Source organism: Lepisosteus oculatus, chromosome 10, assembly GCF_040954835.1.
Source record: "Lepisosteus oculatus isolate fLepOcu1 chromosome 10, fLepOcu1.hap2, whole genome shotgun sequence".
Classification (NCBI taxonomy): Eukaryota; Metazoa; Chordata; class Actinopteri; order Semionotiformes; family Lepisosteidae; genus Lepisosteus; species Lepisosteus oculatus.
In genome coordinates, this window is record NC_090705.1 from 7,200,805 (window position 1) to 7,216,187 (window position 15,383).

General features: G+C 36.5%; 1 protein-coding gene across 1 annotated transcript in view; it reads right to left on the reverse strand.

Moving 5' to 3' along the window:
• Positions 1 to 942: 942 nt before the first annotated feature.
• Positions 943 to 15,383, reverse strand: part of triqk (triple QxxK/R motif containing) — a 32,793-nt gene continuing 18,352 nt past the window's right edge. Inside the window, exon 4 of the mRNA XM_006635995.3 lies at positions 943 to 2,128. Coding sequence (XP_006636058.1) covers positions 2,021 to 2,128 — 108 coding nt within the window. The 3' untranslated portion in view covers positions 943 to 2,020. The remainder of the gene's footprint in view (positions 2,129 to 15,383) is intronic.

Here is a 15,383-nt window from a genome sequence, read left to right on the forward strand (position 1 = left end):
CCAGAAACCAGAAGTTTAAAGCCCACTATGTTCTGGACCACCATGAGAGATCATCAGATAAGTCCAAATTCATTCTTCAGATGAAAATGTTGGACTTACAGCACAATATTCTCCTTTATACAGCAATTAAACTGTAATGAAAGACCCCTGGGTAACTATAGATGTTTATGCCACTGTGGAAAGTCAACTGCTTTCCAAAACTCTGTAATTAACAATGTACTACCAGAGACTACATTAAAAATGGAAAAGATATATTAGTTTTCATTCTACGAAATGACCATGAAGATTTGGGCCCTGACAAGTTAACTGTTCAACAAGAAGAAATTCTGATCTTTAAAATGCATCTTAGATTTCTCTAGCAAAATATGCTAGAATTAAGTATGCTATAAGTAATTTCACAGCTACAGTAACTTGTATTTGTATCTGCCTTTCTCTGCAGACTTAAAAACCGGGGTAACATAATTAATAGGGAAATATCTTAATACCTTTTATGAACTTGTTTTCCATCGTCAAGATGCACATTTTCTTTCTGTGCACACAAAACTACTTAATAATGTACTTCACTATTTATTTTTTTTAAAAATCTGGACAATTCTGCATTTTGTAGAAATGGGTCTGAATCATCTATTGATTTTTAGTTCTTGCTGTTACTCGATTGTGTTGTTCTGTATGTGAGTCATAACATCTTAAAAAATGTCACACAGAACATAAATAATTCAGTTAGCCCAAACAAATTCAAAGCACTGCTGTGTAATCATATGCATACAGGGCCACACACACCTTGCATGTGTAGACAGAATTTGTACACACCATGCAGAATTCCAAGGGATAAGCAATTATGTTTGCATATGGTTAAGAAAGGACTATACACAGGAGACAGTAAATGTTACTGTTTATACTAGAGCAGAAAAATCGTATTAAGCTTTTTCACAAGGACTTAAATACTGTTTTTCCAAACATATTTTATTGTTATGAATACAGGATGTATAGGACAATGGTGCAAAATTAATACAGAAATGAATCAACTTCATTATGCAACAATAAATATGACAAACCTGAAAGAAATAGGAATCAAATTCTATATTAAAGGCAAAGAAAACCCTTCATGGTTGGATTACATTGTGCAAAAAAATCTGTGCAATGCATTTATTTATTTTCATAAAAGCACTGTTTCCCCTTTGCAATAACGCATGTTGTTTATAGCATCATCTGCAGATCATCCCCCAAATGGATTAAAATTCTTGTTTGGTATTCTGGGCACATTCTTAATCAGCCCAGGATTAGATGTTTAATCTTTGCCATTATGATCCCTGAAACTGTAAGCAGAGGCTTGTGCACTGGAATGCATGAAAGAGATATTGCATTGCTGTAACAGATTTGCATATTTTTCTACATGTAGAAAAGTTTTTAATTCTACTGTAATATTCTACTGCTGTTTCTACTGATTGACTGATCTTATTTTGTCACAAAACGACCCCGACTCACGCTTGTTCCAACTGTTCCTGAACCCAGCAGACACAAACGCTGAACAATTCCAAAGCCTACGGTGAGCCCCCAAGATGAAATGGTCAACCAATTAAGTTCTAAACACAACCGACTAAATATGACCTTAGAGGAATTGTAGCCATAAGGAAGACTTCATTCAGACTTCAGCAAAAAAATGTATTTCTTCCGTCCCTTAATAATTAATTTTTCTAAAATGCAGTGGTATTCCATTCACAGGAGCAAAGGTTTAAGAAACCTAGCAGTGCTTCCTTTCCTCTTTGTTTCCTTCGAAGGTTTTGTTTAGCCCTGCAGTACAACAGATTCTCCTTATGTAGTGGAAGTCTGATAGGCCACACCCTAGGGGGCAGGGTGCACAGGCAGTGGAGAGTGAAGCAAGATGGGATTGAAGCCAGAGAGGAGGAAGATACCTCTAATCCCCTCTGCCTCTGTTTGTGTGCTCTCCTCGGTGGGTCTCGACGTGCTGCACATGATATCTTCACAAGGCCAGGAAACAGAGAAGACGTGGAGCTGCCTTCTAGTCCACATCTAAGTCCAAGTCAATTTCCGTGGTCAAATTCAGGTAGAAAAAGCAATATACACAAAACATAAATATCAGCACCGCCACAAGGATAAGAATGATTTCCTGAAATAAAAAAAAAAGGATTTAGTTGCTAACATATGCATTATTTTTAAAACAAAATATGTGCACAGTACTTGAATTTACCTAAAAGCAAATTATGAAACACTGTACTGTATATCTATAATTACAGTATGTATACTTCCTGTCAGACTCAGCCTTATCTTTCTATCCCTTAACAAGCTAAAAAGGGCACGGACTTGAACAATTTACAAGCCACATATAAAATCACTTGTGAATCAGTGCTGGAAATCAAAGTTGCTGATGACAGCACATGAGTGCAATGCAGCACACAACTTTTCAAACAGATAAATCATTAAAAATTAAGTTTTAGAATCTAAAGTATTGCAAAGTGACAAGAAACATTAAAATATATTGGGAACCTGATATTTAATTGATTTGATTGCTATCCATGTCGACTGCTCATTTTAGCGGTATAATTCAACAAAAACAGCAAAACGGAAGCCCCGAGGGGACCTCTAAGTTATAGGTAGTGAGTGCATCGAAATGTAGCATTGTGGTAACATTTTACGCTAAAGGAGCTGTTGTCAAGGACTTCTAACTGAAGAGAAACGGATCGTCTTTGGATATGATATTCCCAGGGAAAGCTCAAAATATTCAAGAAGTACAGCAGCTGTAAATGCTCCTCAATCAGCCGAATTCACAACCATGTGTCATTTTAGGTATCAATACTTGGCCATAAGATAACTTTGACAGTCTCATATTCCCCATAATGTACCGCATCAATTAGAGATTAAAGAAATCGCTGACCCATTTTGTTTTGTCTTCCTGCATTTTACACCTTTTGTTTTACTGTATATTCCTTTGCTGGCAATGTCTGCATACAACTACGATCTGCATCAGCATGTGATCTTCTTCAGATTGGACCAAACCTTCACACATCTCATATAAAAAAATCATGTCGACACCTGGAGGCTCCACAGCTGAAACATTGTGTCTCTTCTCTTTTCAGCATGGAATAAACCTTTACCTGTTCCTTTGCAGCCTACACATGCTGACACAGCATCCCTACTTAAAAAATCATTTACCATATTAAAAAAAACAACTTTGGTGCATGCTTTACCATAAACTGAATGTTTTATTTCAGACACATCATCTCAAAGTCTGACTGGATAGAAGGATCTCCTTCTAACACCTCATGAATATCTGAAATATGTTTTTGCTAAACTTAAAATCTGAAACTACACCGGCTTCCATGTTTTCCACTTGATAACATGTTTACCATGTTTATATATCACATTGTTCCAGAAATTTAAATGACAGATTAACGTGATGTTTAGCAGTAAAAGGACGCAACACCAGTCAAGGAAGCGATTGTGAAGAAAACAGCCTGGTATTGTAATCAAGGCATTCATTCATAATATAGTGCCTCCTTATACAGGCCTGTGCAGTGATACATTAAGATGAGATTTACAACAATCATGAGCTAATAGAATCACAGATAAATTGAAAAGGACTATTAAAACCCAACAGAGTGGCCATCACTATCTGTCTACATGCTGTAACAGCAGCCATTATGTTGTACCTCGTTCTTAACAAATTCTGTCCGTTTAATTTATCTCATTCAGAGCAGGCTGCAAACAGCTTAAGTCCTCATTAATTGGAAAATCTTCACATTTCATGCACTACAGTTTTGTGTATTAATTGAGACTAACGATGATTTGCTCCCCTGTTTACAGAGCAAAGGTGAGGAGTGAGCAGAAACAGTAATACACTGCAGTAACACATTTGCATTTTTAACCATAACTTATCCATCCAGAGCCACAGCTTGGAGCAGCTGGACATTTGCTTAAAATACCTGTGATTAAGAGGTTCTGTGACTTTAGATCAGCAGTATTTCTTGTCATGAGTATAACACTTCAGCATCTTAAGAGCAGACAGCAGCAAGAAAAAGGTTCTATTTATTTTTCTCTATCCACAGCTGTGCTCAAAGGCCCATCTGGCTGTGCGGCTACTAATCTTAACAGGATGCAATAAGCAAGTTGCACACAACTGTAGGATCCATCTGCTGAGGAGAATGGACAGCAAAGACTAATGCTGCGCCGACTCTCCTTGGCACAGCAGGCAGGACAGAGCCATCCAGCAGTCCATGTGTTCTCTTTCTGTGAGTGCCACGTCCAGCCCCTTCTTCATGGCTGCAACACTACAGCCTTACATTTAGAAACTGGGAAAGCTGTGAACCGCAAATCCTGTGAGGACTCTTGCAAACAGACGAGCCGTGCACACAGTCATGATTGTTTCACCACCCACAACCTCAACACACACAGTACTGTATTCTTAGATACAGTATCAATTTTATTGGCAGTAAAGCTGGTAAATATAGTGCATTACATTGTACAGTATGTGAATTGTTTTAATAAGCTTAGTGTATTATTAGACAATTCAATGTATTTAAAGGCTTAGGTGCAGTTTCAATCAATTACTGTAGCTTAAATAACTTTATAAAAAACAGATTTAAATTAGAGTTCGCAGAACTGCAAGATTTTACACAGCTCCACACTCTCATAACTAACCTACTGTAAGTTATAAATTAATTATGTTTGTTTATCTCTTTCAGTAATACTACAATATAACTTCTCCTTTCAATAGCTAAAAAAATCACAAATGACCTACAAAACAACACAGACATTTGTATTTAGTACACTCAGATAACAGTTGTTAAACAAACTAGGTAACATTCTTTTCTAGAAAAATTAGACACAATGAGTATCTGAATATTTTACAATGAGTATTCTGGTAACCCTAAAATAAAATATCTAAGCAGTTGCAGGAAATACAATCCATTTCTAGAGAGGCATAAAGTAAATATGCTGAGAATATATCCTAATTTGCCACAGTATACCGAACATTTATAAAATCATATGCTAACTTTCTTGAAACAACAGGCTATTGTTAAGATGCAGCAGACAAAACATGTGGTTTACTTAAAGACTGAAGGGCACTGGAGCAAATGGAATGCAATGAATCCATAAAAGTATCTGAATCTGGGGTGCATTACTGTTTTATTTAAATAAAAACAATTATTTTAAATGCAATTTAGACTTTTTTGCAGCAGTAATACATTCATGCTCTTAACTTTAAAAATAACAATATCTTGCATTATGCCTAACCAACTTAAAAGCCTTTTTCTTTCTTGTATGTAGTACAAGTGGAACACAGAGGTTTCTTGCCAGACTCCAACACTACTCAGTCACAGAACAGTTATTATTTGCCACATCATATGTATGGCCATCCATCATTTTGGAGGGTGTGGTTTTAAGAGGTATAACAGAGAGAACATTTCACAGCCTGGTCAGTCTTGAATTTAATCCCCACTTGACACCTCTGGGTGCAACTGAAATGGTGGGATATGACAAGATCCCAGAGACTAAGTTTACTGCACAAGGAATTGCAACACTGGAAAAGTGACACAGTATTGTCTCGAGGCCTATAAAATGACAGACAGAGATTCTGTGACAGAGAGTATTCTGTTACTTCCTACTGTGTAAACCTTTAAGGTCAAGGTCAGGCATGAGCCCTAGTCAATATACTATTAACAACTATCTTTTGTTCTTTTGACAGCTGCCCCAAAAAGGTTTGCCAATTCAGTGCTTTCCATGTTATGTGTGTAGAATACGTATTTTTACTTAAAATTAATGTATTTTAATATATAAAATTTAAGAGTTAACCAATCCACATCTCAGCAAAACATACACTACACTTCTTAATTCTGACATGAAGCTGAATTGAGTATTAAAATACACAGACAAGTTAACAAAAGTAAAGTTTCTGCTCATCTTTACTCAAATTTGTCTTGTTGTTGTACCCAGGTCTGAGAAAGTCCTGAACAAACACTAAACTGAATGTTTCAGGCAAAGGTAAAGGCCAGCTATATTTTTTTTCTTTCCCTCTTTTGCATCTTCTGAAAACCCATCTATATTATATTCATCTAGAAGAGTGGTTTCCAGCTCTGGTAATGGAGGTCCACTCTGTCTTCTGTTTTTAGCTTCAGTCGAGGTCTGGAGCACACGTTAATGCATCTCAGTTTTCTCCTGGACACGTTTTTAAATTTGCATTTGCTTGAAAAAGGTTGGATGGTACATTATCTGTAATCAGCCCAGATACTGAAGTGGCTGGAACCAGTACCATTGCATTTTTGAAAGTTAGGACTGAGGGAAACATGTTAACTGAAAGTTTAAACTACCAAGCAGATCAATTAAAGTCGTCAATTAGCACTGGGGATTTAGAAACCAGCAGGAATGAAAATCAGACACTACGGCCCTCCCGGACCAGGGCTTTGAACCGCCAAACTAGAAGAAGGCCATTGATTTCAACAATGCTCCTTTATTTCTGACAGTACTCGCTTTTCAGTACTTTTCAGTTGCACTTCTCTTATTTAATTCTCATAATTTATACTAATGCAGGTAAAGTAATTAAAAATTATTTTTAAAAAGGAAAATGAACCTTGGTCACAGGGTAGCACACAGTAAAAATTCAAACTTGAAAATTCCACCACCATTTAAAAATGTGGGCAGCACCCATAGCTTTCAGACTCAAGGTGGACTACAAACCAATTTATAAACGACTGACTATTTAAATGAAAAAAAAAATGTCAGTTAGCATCCTTATTATACAGGAACAAGTAATAGGTTTATTCCATGCTGAAAAGAGGAAAAGGAAACAACGTTTCGGCCGTGAAGCCTTCTTCAGGTGTGAGACTGGGCGACATCTGTAAAGGAATAGAAGGGAGATAGAAAGCCTGGTCCTGGAACAGACAGCTGTGAAGAGACAGAATGCTGGTTTAGTGAGAGACGGGGGCAAGTGGCTCAGGGAGGAAGAGAGGGAATGACGAAGAGATCTAGAAAAAGATTTGGAGGAAGGGATGGTGGTCGCAGCAGGTGTAGGCTGTAGTAGTTCCGGTGGGTAGCTGCGTCAGCATGCGTAGGCAGCAAAGGAACAAGTAATAGGTTTATTCCATGCTGAAACGTTGTTTTTTCTTTCTTCTCTTTTCAGCATGGAATAAACCTATTACTTGTTCCTTTGCTGCCTACGCATGCTGACGCAGCTACCCACCGGAACTACTACATCTTTATTATACATCTACGTATATTATATATAAATATAATGTACTATAAATATGTCCCATAGCACTGAAATCAGATCTATTATCACGTTAAAAATGGTGTATTACTGTACCTTTACAGTATATCAAACAATAATTACAAAAGAGAAACTTATAAGGAAAAGAAGAGCACCTTAAAAACTGGAAATCATTTAGGATATTCCAGTTTAAAATGTTAAAGTACACAGGTAGTCAAACACAATCTACTTAACTGTGAAATGAAACATGATGTAATCATTCTGATCTTTAATTAATAAGAAGCAGGGGCTTTGCACTATTATTCAAAATGCATGTAACCAGGCTATGTACCGTATAGTTAAAATTCAGAAATTTGCTTGCCCTGGATTATGAACATTAAAGGGCATCAAGAAATATCATGCCTGGGTTATCACTGCTTGTCCTACCCTTGTAACAGACACGTCACAAGAACAGATTTGACCCCTGAATGCCCTTGACAAGCAGACAGGCTCCTCGGGAGATAGGTTAACATTAACAGAACTTTTATGTAACCTAAATTAATTTATTCAAAGCTGTTAAAAGATAAAAATGTGCACGACAGATTTGTATTTTTTTTTATGTTAATGAAGAGCGGCAGATAATCCCAGTATATCGTGCAGGTGTGCTCTACTTAGCACATTAACATTTATCAGCCTCAGGACAGGAGCATTCAAATTGTTCTTCTATGCAAAGCTAAAACTTTATGTAAAACACTCAGCAAAGAGGTCCTGTGTTATCACCTACCCCTTTAGCAATACAATACTTACAGTTGTTTCATAATTAGCAAAACTGAAAATGCCCAAAACAAAGCTAAAGTACTGTGATGGGTATAACCGATACCGATAACAATATACCGTAAAATACATCAGTTTCCAAAGAGTTATTTAATTTTTTCTATAGAGTTAACTTTTGTATGAATTAAAAACTCAGTGTTGCACTGCAATTCATACTATTATTATTTAATATGTATTTTTGACATGTACAGTAAGTGCCTGTAGCCCTTCCCCCATTACTACCAAGCGTGATAACAGTATGGTTAAAATGATTTTGTCAATTTCTTAAACATGAATTAAATTATATTACCTTTTATTTCTATTTTTGTAAGGATGAGGGACCCTCTAAAGCTGTCTATGCCTAAGTTTTCACAATACAGAAACGACACCTGGGAAAAACAAGTTCGACTTGTGGATACAATGGGGTTAAATTTTGCCAAGTTTCCTACGTGGTGAAAAAAGCAATCTATTTCTCCTCATTAAAAGCTGACACACCACACTAACTATCAAGATTATGTTGTGAAAGCATACTGCATCACTAGGAAACGCTTGATCAAGATCAGCGATCAAGAGAGAAAGAGAACCCTCTTTCGAGATTATAATAGCAAATTCTGGACGACAACCAAATACATCATCTGGCATTTCAACAGCTGTTACAGTATGTCTGCAATACCTAGCCATTTGCGATCAAGCTCTAACATGGAAAAAAAACAGATTCCTTTTTCTACTAGACTCTAGCAGCCTGTCTTTTTTATTCCAGTAAGGTCAACTTTTTTTTCTCTTAGGTTTCAATTGTTTCAATTAGCACCTGTCTTCAACTGGTGTTGCACACCCAAATGAGAAGTCACTTGTCACTGGTCACACCAAGCGGAAATCAAGGTCTACAGCTTTGGCAAAAATATTTTCAATTATATTTTGTAGATTTTATTATTTTAAACAATTAATACAGTACATACAGTACACAATAAAGCAAACTGTATGTCACAATGTTAATTTTGTCTTCAGGGTAGGAATTTTGATATCTTATTTCTTCTCTAAATTGAAATGACACTTAAGAAGTCTTGAAGTCTCAATAATGCTCAAATTAATCTGCACATGGCTATGGTCTCATAGTCATACCAAAAATGGTCTGTATAATCTCTTAAATTGCCATGAATGAATTGGTCTAAAGTTTTCTTCATGCTGTAGTCATATGTACTGATTTATTTCATGCTGTAGTCATATGTACTGTATATTCTAAAATCCTCTTAATTATAAACTTAAAAATCTTCAAAACGTTGGATAAATGAGAAGGAAAAAACAGTTACCTCAGTTATTTTATCAAGGCAAATGAAGCTTGAACTTTCAAAGATCTAATTTGCATAAACAGCCACTACAATTCTATCCCTCCTATTGATAAAATGATTTTGTAGCAGTCTGACAAACTCCCTGGTTACCATATTTTAGCTGATTATTCAAAATGGGGACTAGTGAAGAACTTTACTGAAATTTTGGGCTGTGTTTTCTTTCACAGTGCTAATGTTGTCCGTGGCCGTTATCACTGCTGCCTCAGTGCTTTAGGGCCATGGGTTCAGTTCTGGTTTGGCTGCCTGTCTGTGTGAATATTCTGTGGTCTATCTGACATGCAGGTTAAGTTAAATTAGTAGTGCTATTGTATATAAGTGTAAGGTTTATTACTTTGAATCATCCCTCTCCAGGGTTTGATTGCTTTCCTGTGGTTTTCCCCATCTCAATTCTTTGTCCCATCAGAAAATCAGGACAATACAACATTGAGAAGATCCCTTCTTCTCTGTGCCATACCTGGATTCGAGTGCAAGTTTTATAGCATACACACCCACATATAATCAAATCATACATGAATATTATGAACTCTGTTGCTGTAAATCAGGTATCACCTGTAAAGTAAAGAACATTTTATTTTCCTTCATTTACCACTTTATATATATTTGCATATTAAATGAAGAATGCATTTATATACAGTATTTTAATTATCTCATTGGTAAATTTAGCAACAAATAAACAATATCAATATGTACTACTTTAGGGAAATTAAGTATATGGATTTTGGATTTTGATTAAATGTTTATAGCGTCGTTTGGAACAACTGATTAGTCATGACAGATCCTGATACACTCAAGCTCTCTGACTGTTTCTAAAAAACTAAGGTACTTCATTACTGAGACAGCTGATTGGGCACAGGTGATGAAGTGATTTAACATGATTTATGTGTCTACAAATCTAACAATCATCTAACAAGAAATGAGAACTCATAGAGGATCCAATATACCCCTCTTATCAAGAGAATATTGCCATCAGCATATTAGAAGCTAAGCACACTGCCGCTAGACATCTAAAGTGTTTACAGCCAGCAATATCTAACTTGGCAATATGTTACAGTCAAATGCAGTCCAGTATGCCATGATCTGAAAGACCACAAGTCACTACATCTCACAGTAGCACCATCATTCAAGTGTGACAGTCTGGGCAGGACTGTCTCTGTCTCTACAGATCTCCACTTGTAATGACTGACAGCAACCTGACTGACTGCACAGTGATGCATTGATCTTGTCCTGAGACCTCACTCATTGCATCTCCTGCAGGCTCAACCTGACGTGACAACATTCCAGCAGGACAGCGCGTGTCCTCACGTTGTTTGTGGAGCAATGGCTTTCCTGTGAGTATGAATGTGGCCGTTGTTGTGTGAGCACTCTACTTGTCAGGCTCCAGTTCCACTGAAGATTGCTGGGAAAAGCTGGGATGACATATGGTATCTACAGTAGGGCTGAAAGACCAGGAAACAGGTACATTTCCTTCTAGGCTCTATGAGAAGAAAGGGACACTATGAGTAACCTAATGCAAAGCATTCATCACAGATATGCAACTCGCACTGCTTCCAGTAGTGGAGGACACGTGACAAACCTGTGACATTCATAGCAGCCCCACCGTTGATGCCAAATGGTAATCAGCATAATTAATTTATTTACTGTATGTCATGTTAGTCCAATTAAATGTCAGTGCACCTTCTACAAAAAAAGAACACGCTATAACTGATAAAAGCTTTGTGAATTTGTTGCAGTGAAAAATCATACATATCATTTGATACTCGAGATGATTTTAAGACTGCAAAAAGCAGAAGTTTAATAATCAGCCAGCTTGGATTCACTCTCTGTGCCATCCGCGTAGGGACACAGGCTAAACTCGACAGCAGGTGGCCAAATTCCCACTTTCTCTACATCCCACCATGGCAGAGCTGCCAGCTGGTCACTCTGGAATACGGCAGTGCTCTCAGCCAATATGCAAAATCAGGCACACAGGGCTGCGGACAACCTGCCCGTCTGAATCCCCAACTCCGCCGCCGTAAACAACAATAACAACAAATTCTGGCCAGGAAAGCAACTCTTGAGTTTGGGATCCCTCTGGTAATTTGATGTGGCTCTGTAGAAATCCATGAGACCAACTAAAAAAAAAAAGAAAGCTGTCGATTTCACTTATTTAGAAAGCACAGTCTGATCACACTATGTACTGTATGGTATGGCATGTCTCATATACTGATGCCACATACTCAATGATCAACATTTAAAATTCCACAACGGTAAAAACTGGCAGTGTTTACCCATACAGGAGTTTCTTAATCAGACGTCATTAGACTGAGTCTGATAGTCTAGCAAACGCTTGAGGCTGAAGGATGTACTGAATCTGCTTCAATCTGATATAAGTTATTCTTAGCTGGTGGATCCTCATATGAAAAAGGACAGGGGGAGGAATCAGTAGTACTGTTTTTAAAGCATTTTTTTCTTCCTACGATGCAGGACGTTAAGGTATCAGGATGTCAAAAACAACTGGAATGGCATGCATGCCCTGTCCAACACAACCAACACTTCAGATCTTCCACTGGACAATGTTTATATTATATATTATTATATAAAGGCCTTCAAAAGCACATATACAATTCTTTTTAATTATGAGGAATATTTAATAATGTATTTTCTCTAAAGGAATATAAAATTGAGATACACAATCACTATCACTGTGTGATCCATCCACTTCATACTGCAATTTAGTCCACGAGACACCTCTGACAGAATGGTAAGGGTTAGGGCTCTTGAATGCAGTACCATCTCACAGCAGAACCGATCCGAAGGGTATTTAATGACACATCAAGATTTAAATATGCAGTGTATGCACTCTATATCCCTAATCTAATATTCCTATCTAAATATTTGAGATATGATGTTTTTCCATGTGGTGTTTATAAATAATTTAGGCATTCTCTAAATAAATATTTCAGGAAACATTTAATAGCAATCTAGATATCTAACTTTGATTAAAGAAAACATTAAATGAAATTTTTGTATCCTGAAAAGAAAAGAAAACATACAGTAATTAGGCCTAGTGAGTTAGACAGTTTCAGTTGATTAGCAAAGGCTCAATGCCTCTGACATTTTTTAAACAGACCCTGTCTAGGAAAAAATAATTCTAAAGCCAACAATTGATAACCTTTCAGTGACTCTCTGAACTTCTATTAAGAGATATGGTGCACTTTTCAGGATTTTCTACCACTGGACAAATTTTGTTTAAAGGGAAATAAAAACAATTTGTGATTACCTTCAACCAAAGTTAATTTTTGCAAAGCTATTAAAATAGAACAGACATTCTGTGCTCAGAAGGATTATGAGTGAAAATTATACAATGATTCATCAGCAAGAAGATTCCATTAATACACCAAGACCGTTTGTGACATACTGTAATACGTCCACACCCTTTGGTGAAATAAAATACTGAGTATATTTGCTCAAAGAATGCTGAGAGCAAACATTTTAAATTTTATGTCTACAGAAAAAATTAAGACTTGACAATTTGCAGTGCACTACTGATTTCTGTATGATGCACTGATTTAGCAGCACGGTGAAAATGGAATGATCCGCACAGAGCAGAGAAAACTCAAACGCAACAACACATACTGACAGTACCTTAAGCACAGTCTTGACTAGACAGACAAAACCATGCCATGCTTATATGTTAAGTGTTCTCGTCAGTTACGCGGATAAGTCATAACTTTATAGGAAAAAAATGGTGATTACTGCCAAAAGCTTTATACTGCTACAATAGGATCATCTGAGTTTATAGATTAAGGTTAAGAGATACTGGCAAAGGTTTTCTTTTGAGCTTGTTAGCAATTATTCCAAATGCAAATTTCCACAGGCCTCCCTTAGGCAAAACTGTGCACTATGAAATAAAAATATACAATGAGAGGCAAAAGGAATACAGAGAACGATAGTTTTACCAAACTGTTTTGTATCAAAGAACCAATTTAAATGATAACAAACTAACAATCTAAATACAATGTTACAGGTTAAGAGATTGTGAGAAGAGAAGGGACTGGTGTTTAGTAGAATAAATATTTTTTTTTTTACCTTTATTATACAATTAGAAAGGTACACGAATATTATAATGTATGTTGCAGTATTAAAATTCATAGAACCTAACTTGTACAGAGTATAGAGAGAAACATATAAACAGATTTACTTTGTCATCTGTATCTTATTGACAAAGATCCAAGCAAGGATGGACTTGGTTATTACTGAGACAGGAGACCTCTTAATGGCCACTCTTGATGGACCACTAGGAGGTGCTCTTATCTCTGGACCAGAATTCACTGTTTTACAGGAGCAACTGTCCTTCAAATGAGATACAAAACCAAAATCATACATGGCCCCACTACTTGGTCATTAACAATTCCAAGACCTTGAAAGAATAAGTGTATTAAACTTGATTTAGAAGCAAAGTTCCAGTCTTACTTTGAACTAAAAAATACAAAACATTAATTAATATAATTAATAATTATAATTACACATAATTAAAGTTCTGAATACTGGTAAAGCTCTACATTGTATCATAGCCTAAGCAAAACCATATATAGTCGAGATGTGATACGCTATTTTTATTGTGCTTGCCAATTTAATTAAAAAATGCATTGATTTCTCTTTGTTACTAAGTTGTGGTGCAATTTCGACCTGTATGTTTGTGCTTAAGAGAAAGGATTAAACATATTGTAGCATGATATGTTCTAAGTTTTAATTCTATAGCATAAAATGTGCTGAATGTTGTGGGGTTATTTAATTAGACAGAATATCTTTAAGGCCCTGCACATGTGATTTGTGGCAAGCCTGCTAGAAGATCTCTCGGGAATCCTAGGAAGAGCTACAGTACAGTATTCATGAGTGCATTAATGCACATTTGCAATGTGAAAGGAGTAGGGGCTGGAGGGGGGGGGGGGGCTGGGGGGGTTGGGGGTTGTTGGTAGTGAATACTAGGAAATGTTCCCACTATCATGTTGTACGTTGCTTAAAGTAGTTCATTCTTTATGGATAAGCAAGTAGAACATTCCTCATTTCAGCGCTGTTATCCTCTGAATCTGCATTAATTACATTCCCCTCTGCTGAAATCAAAACAGTGGAACTGGGCAACACTGGCTTTCTAACCCAGTCTGTTCATGCCCCCTTGAAGATGACATCCTCCTAGGCATCGTTTTCTCAGGCAACAGCACAATGAAATCAACAGAAACTGGGGGAAGCAAATTTTAAGATCATCATAATTTATTTTAAAAAGAAAAGTAGCAAACGTAAAAAATCAGACTTTGCTGGAAAGTATCGACAGATCTGGGACAAGATTCCAGAAGGTGAATAAGATGATAGGTGTTTTGTATTTAATAGACATAATGCTGAGTACCGAAAGAGTGCCCAAAAGGGAAGTAAAGCTTATTCATAAATACTGTTGCAACTGCAGATTTGGGGAACAAAGTATTCAAATAAGACTTTCTGTCAAATATGCAAACCTGACAAATAGCAGGAAACCAAACAGGACACTGAACTGTAAGTTTAAATAACAAAGATGTAGTGTGAAATATGCAATACAATGCCAAATGTACTAGGTGAAAACTTTCTACAGGTTTTGACAACAAAAATACAAAATGGCCTTGTTTACAAAGAGTCTATTTGAATCTGCACAGATTTCAATATAAGTAAATCACAACTAGTACAGGGACCAGGGTCACAGATTAGTTAGAAATTATATTCACTCACAAAAAAAAAATTGCCAATCCATAAAGCAGAATTTACATAGTAAAAACTATGGAACTATCATCCTCTCAAAAAGCAAAAAAAGGAAATGGGCTACCTAACCAACTAACAGAAAACATTAACATGGAATGTTTATTCTTCAACTCAAATAATCAGAACCACTGTGAAATGTACAGTATGCATCTGTAATGGAGAATATAAAGAAAAAAGTATTTGAAATTAGACAAATAATACCATGAGTTGAGGTAGTTAGTGGTGTACCACAGGGATCAGTTTTAGGACCACTGCTC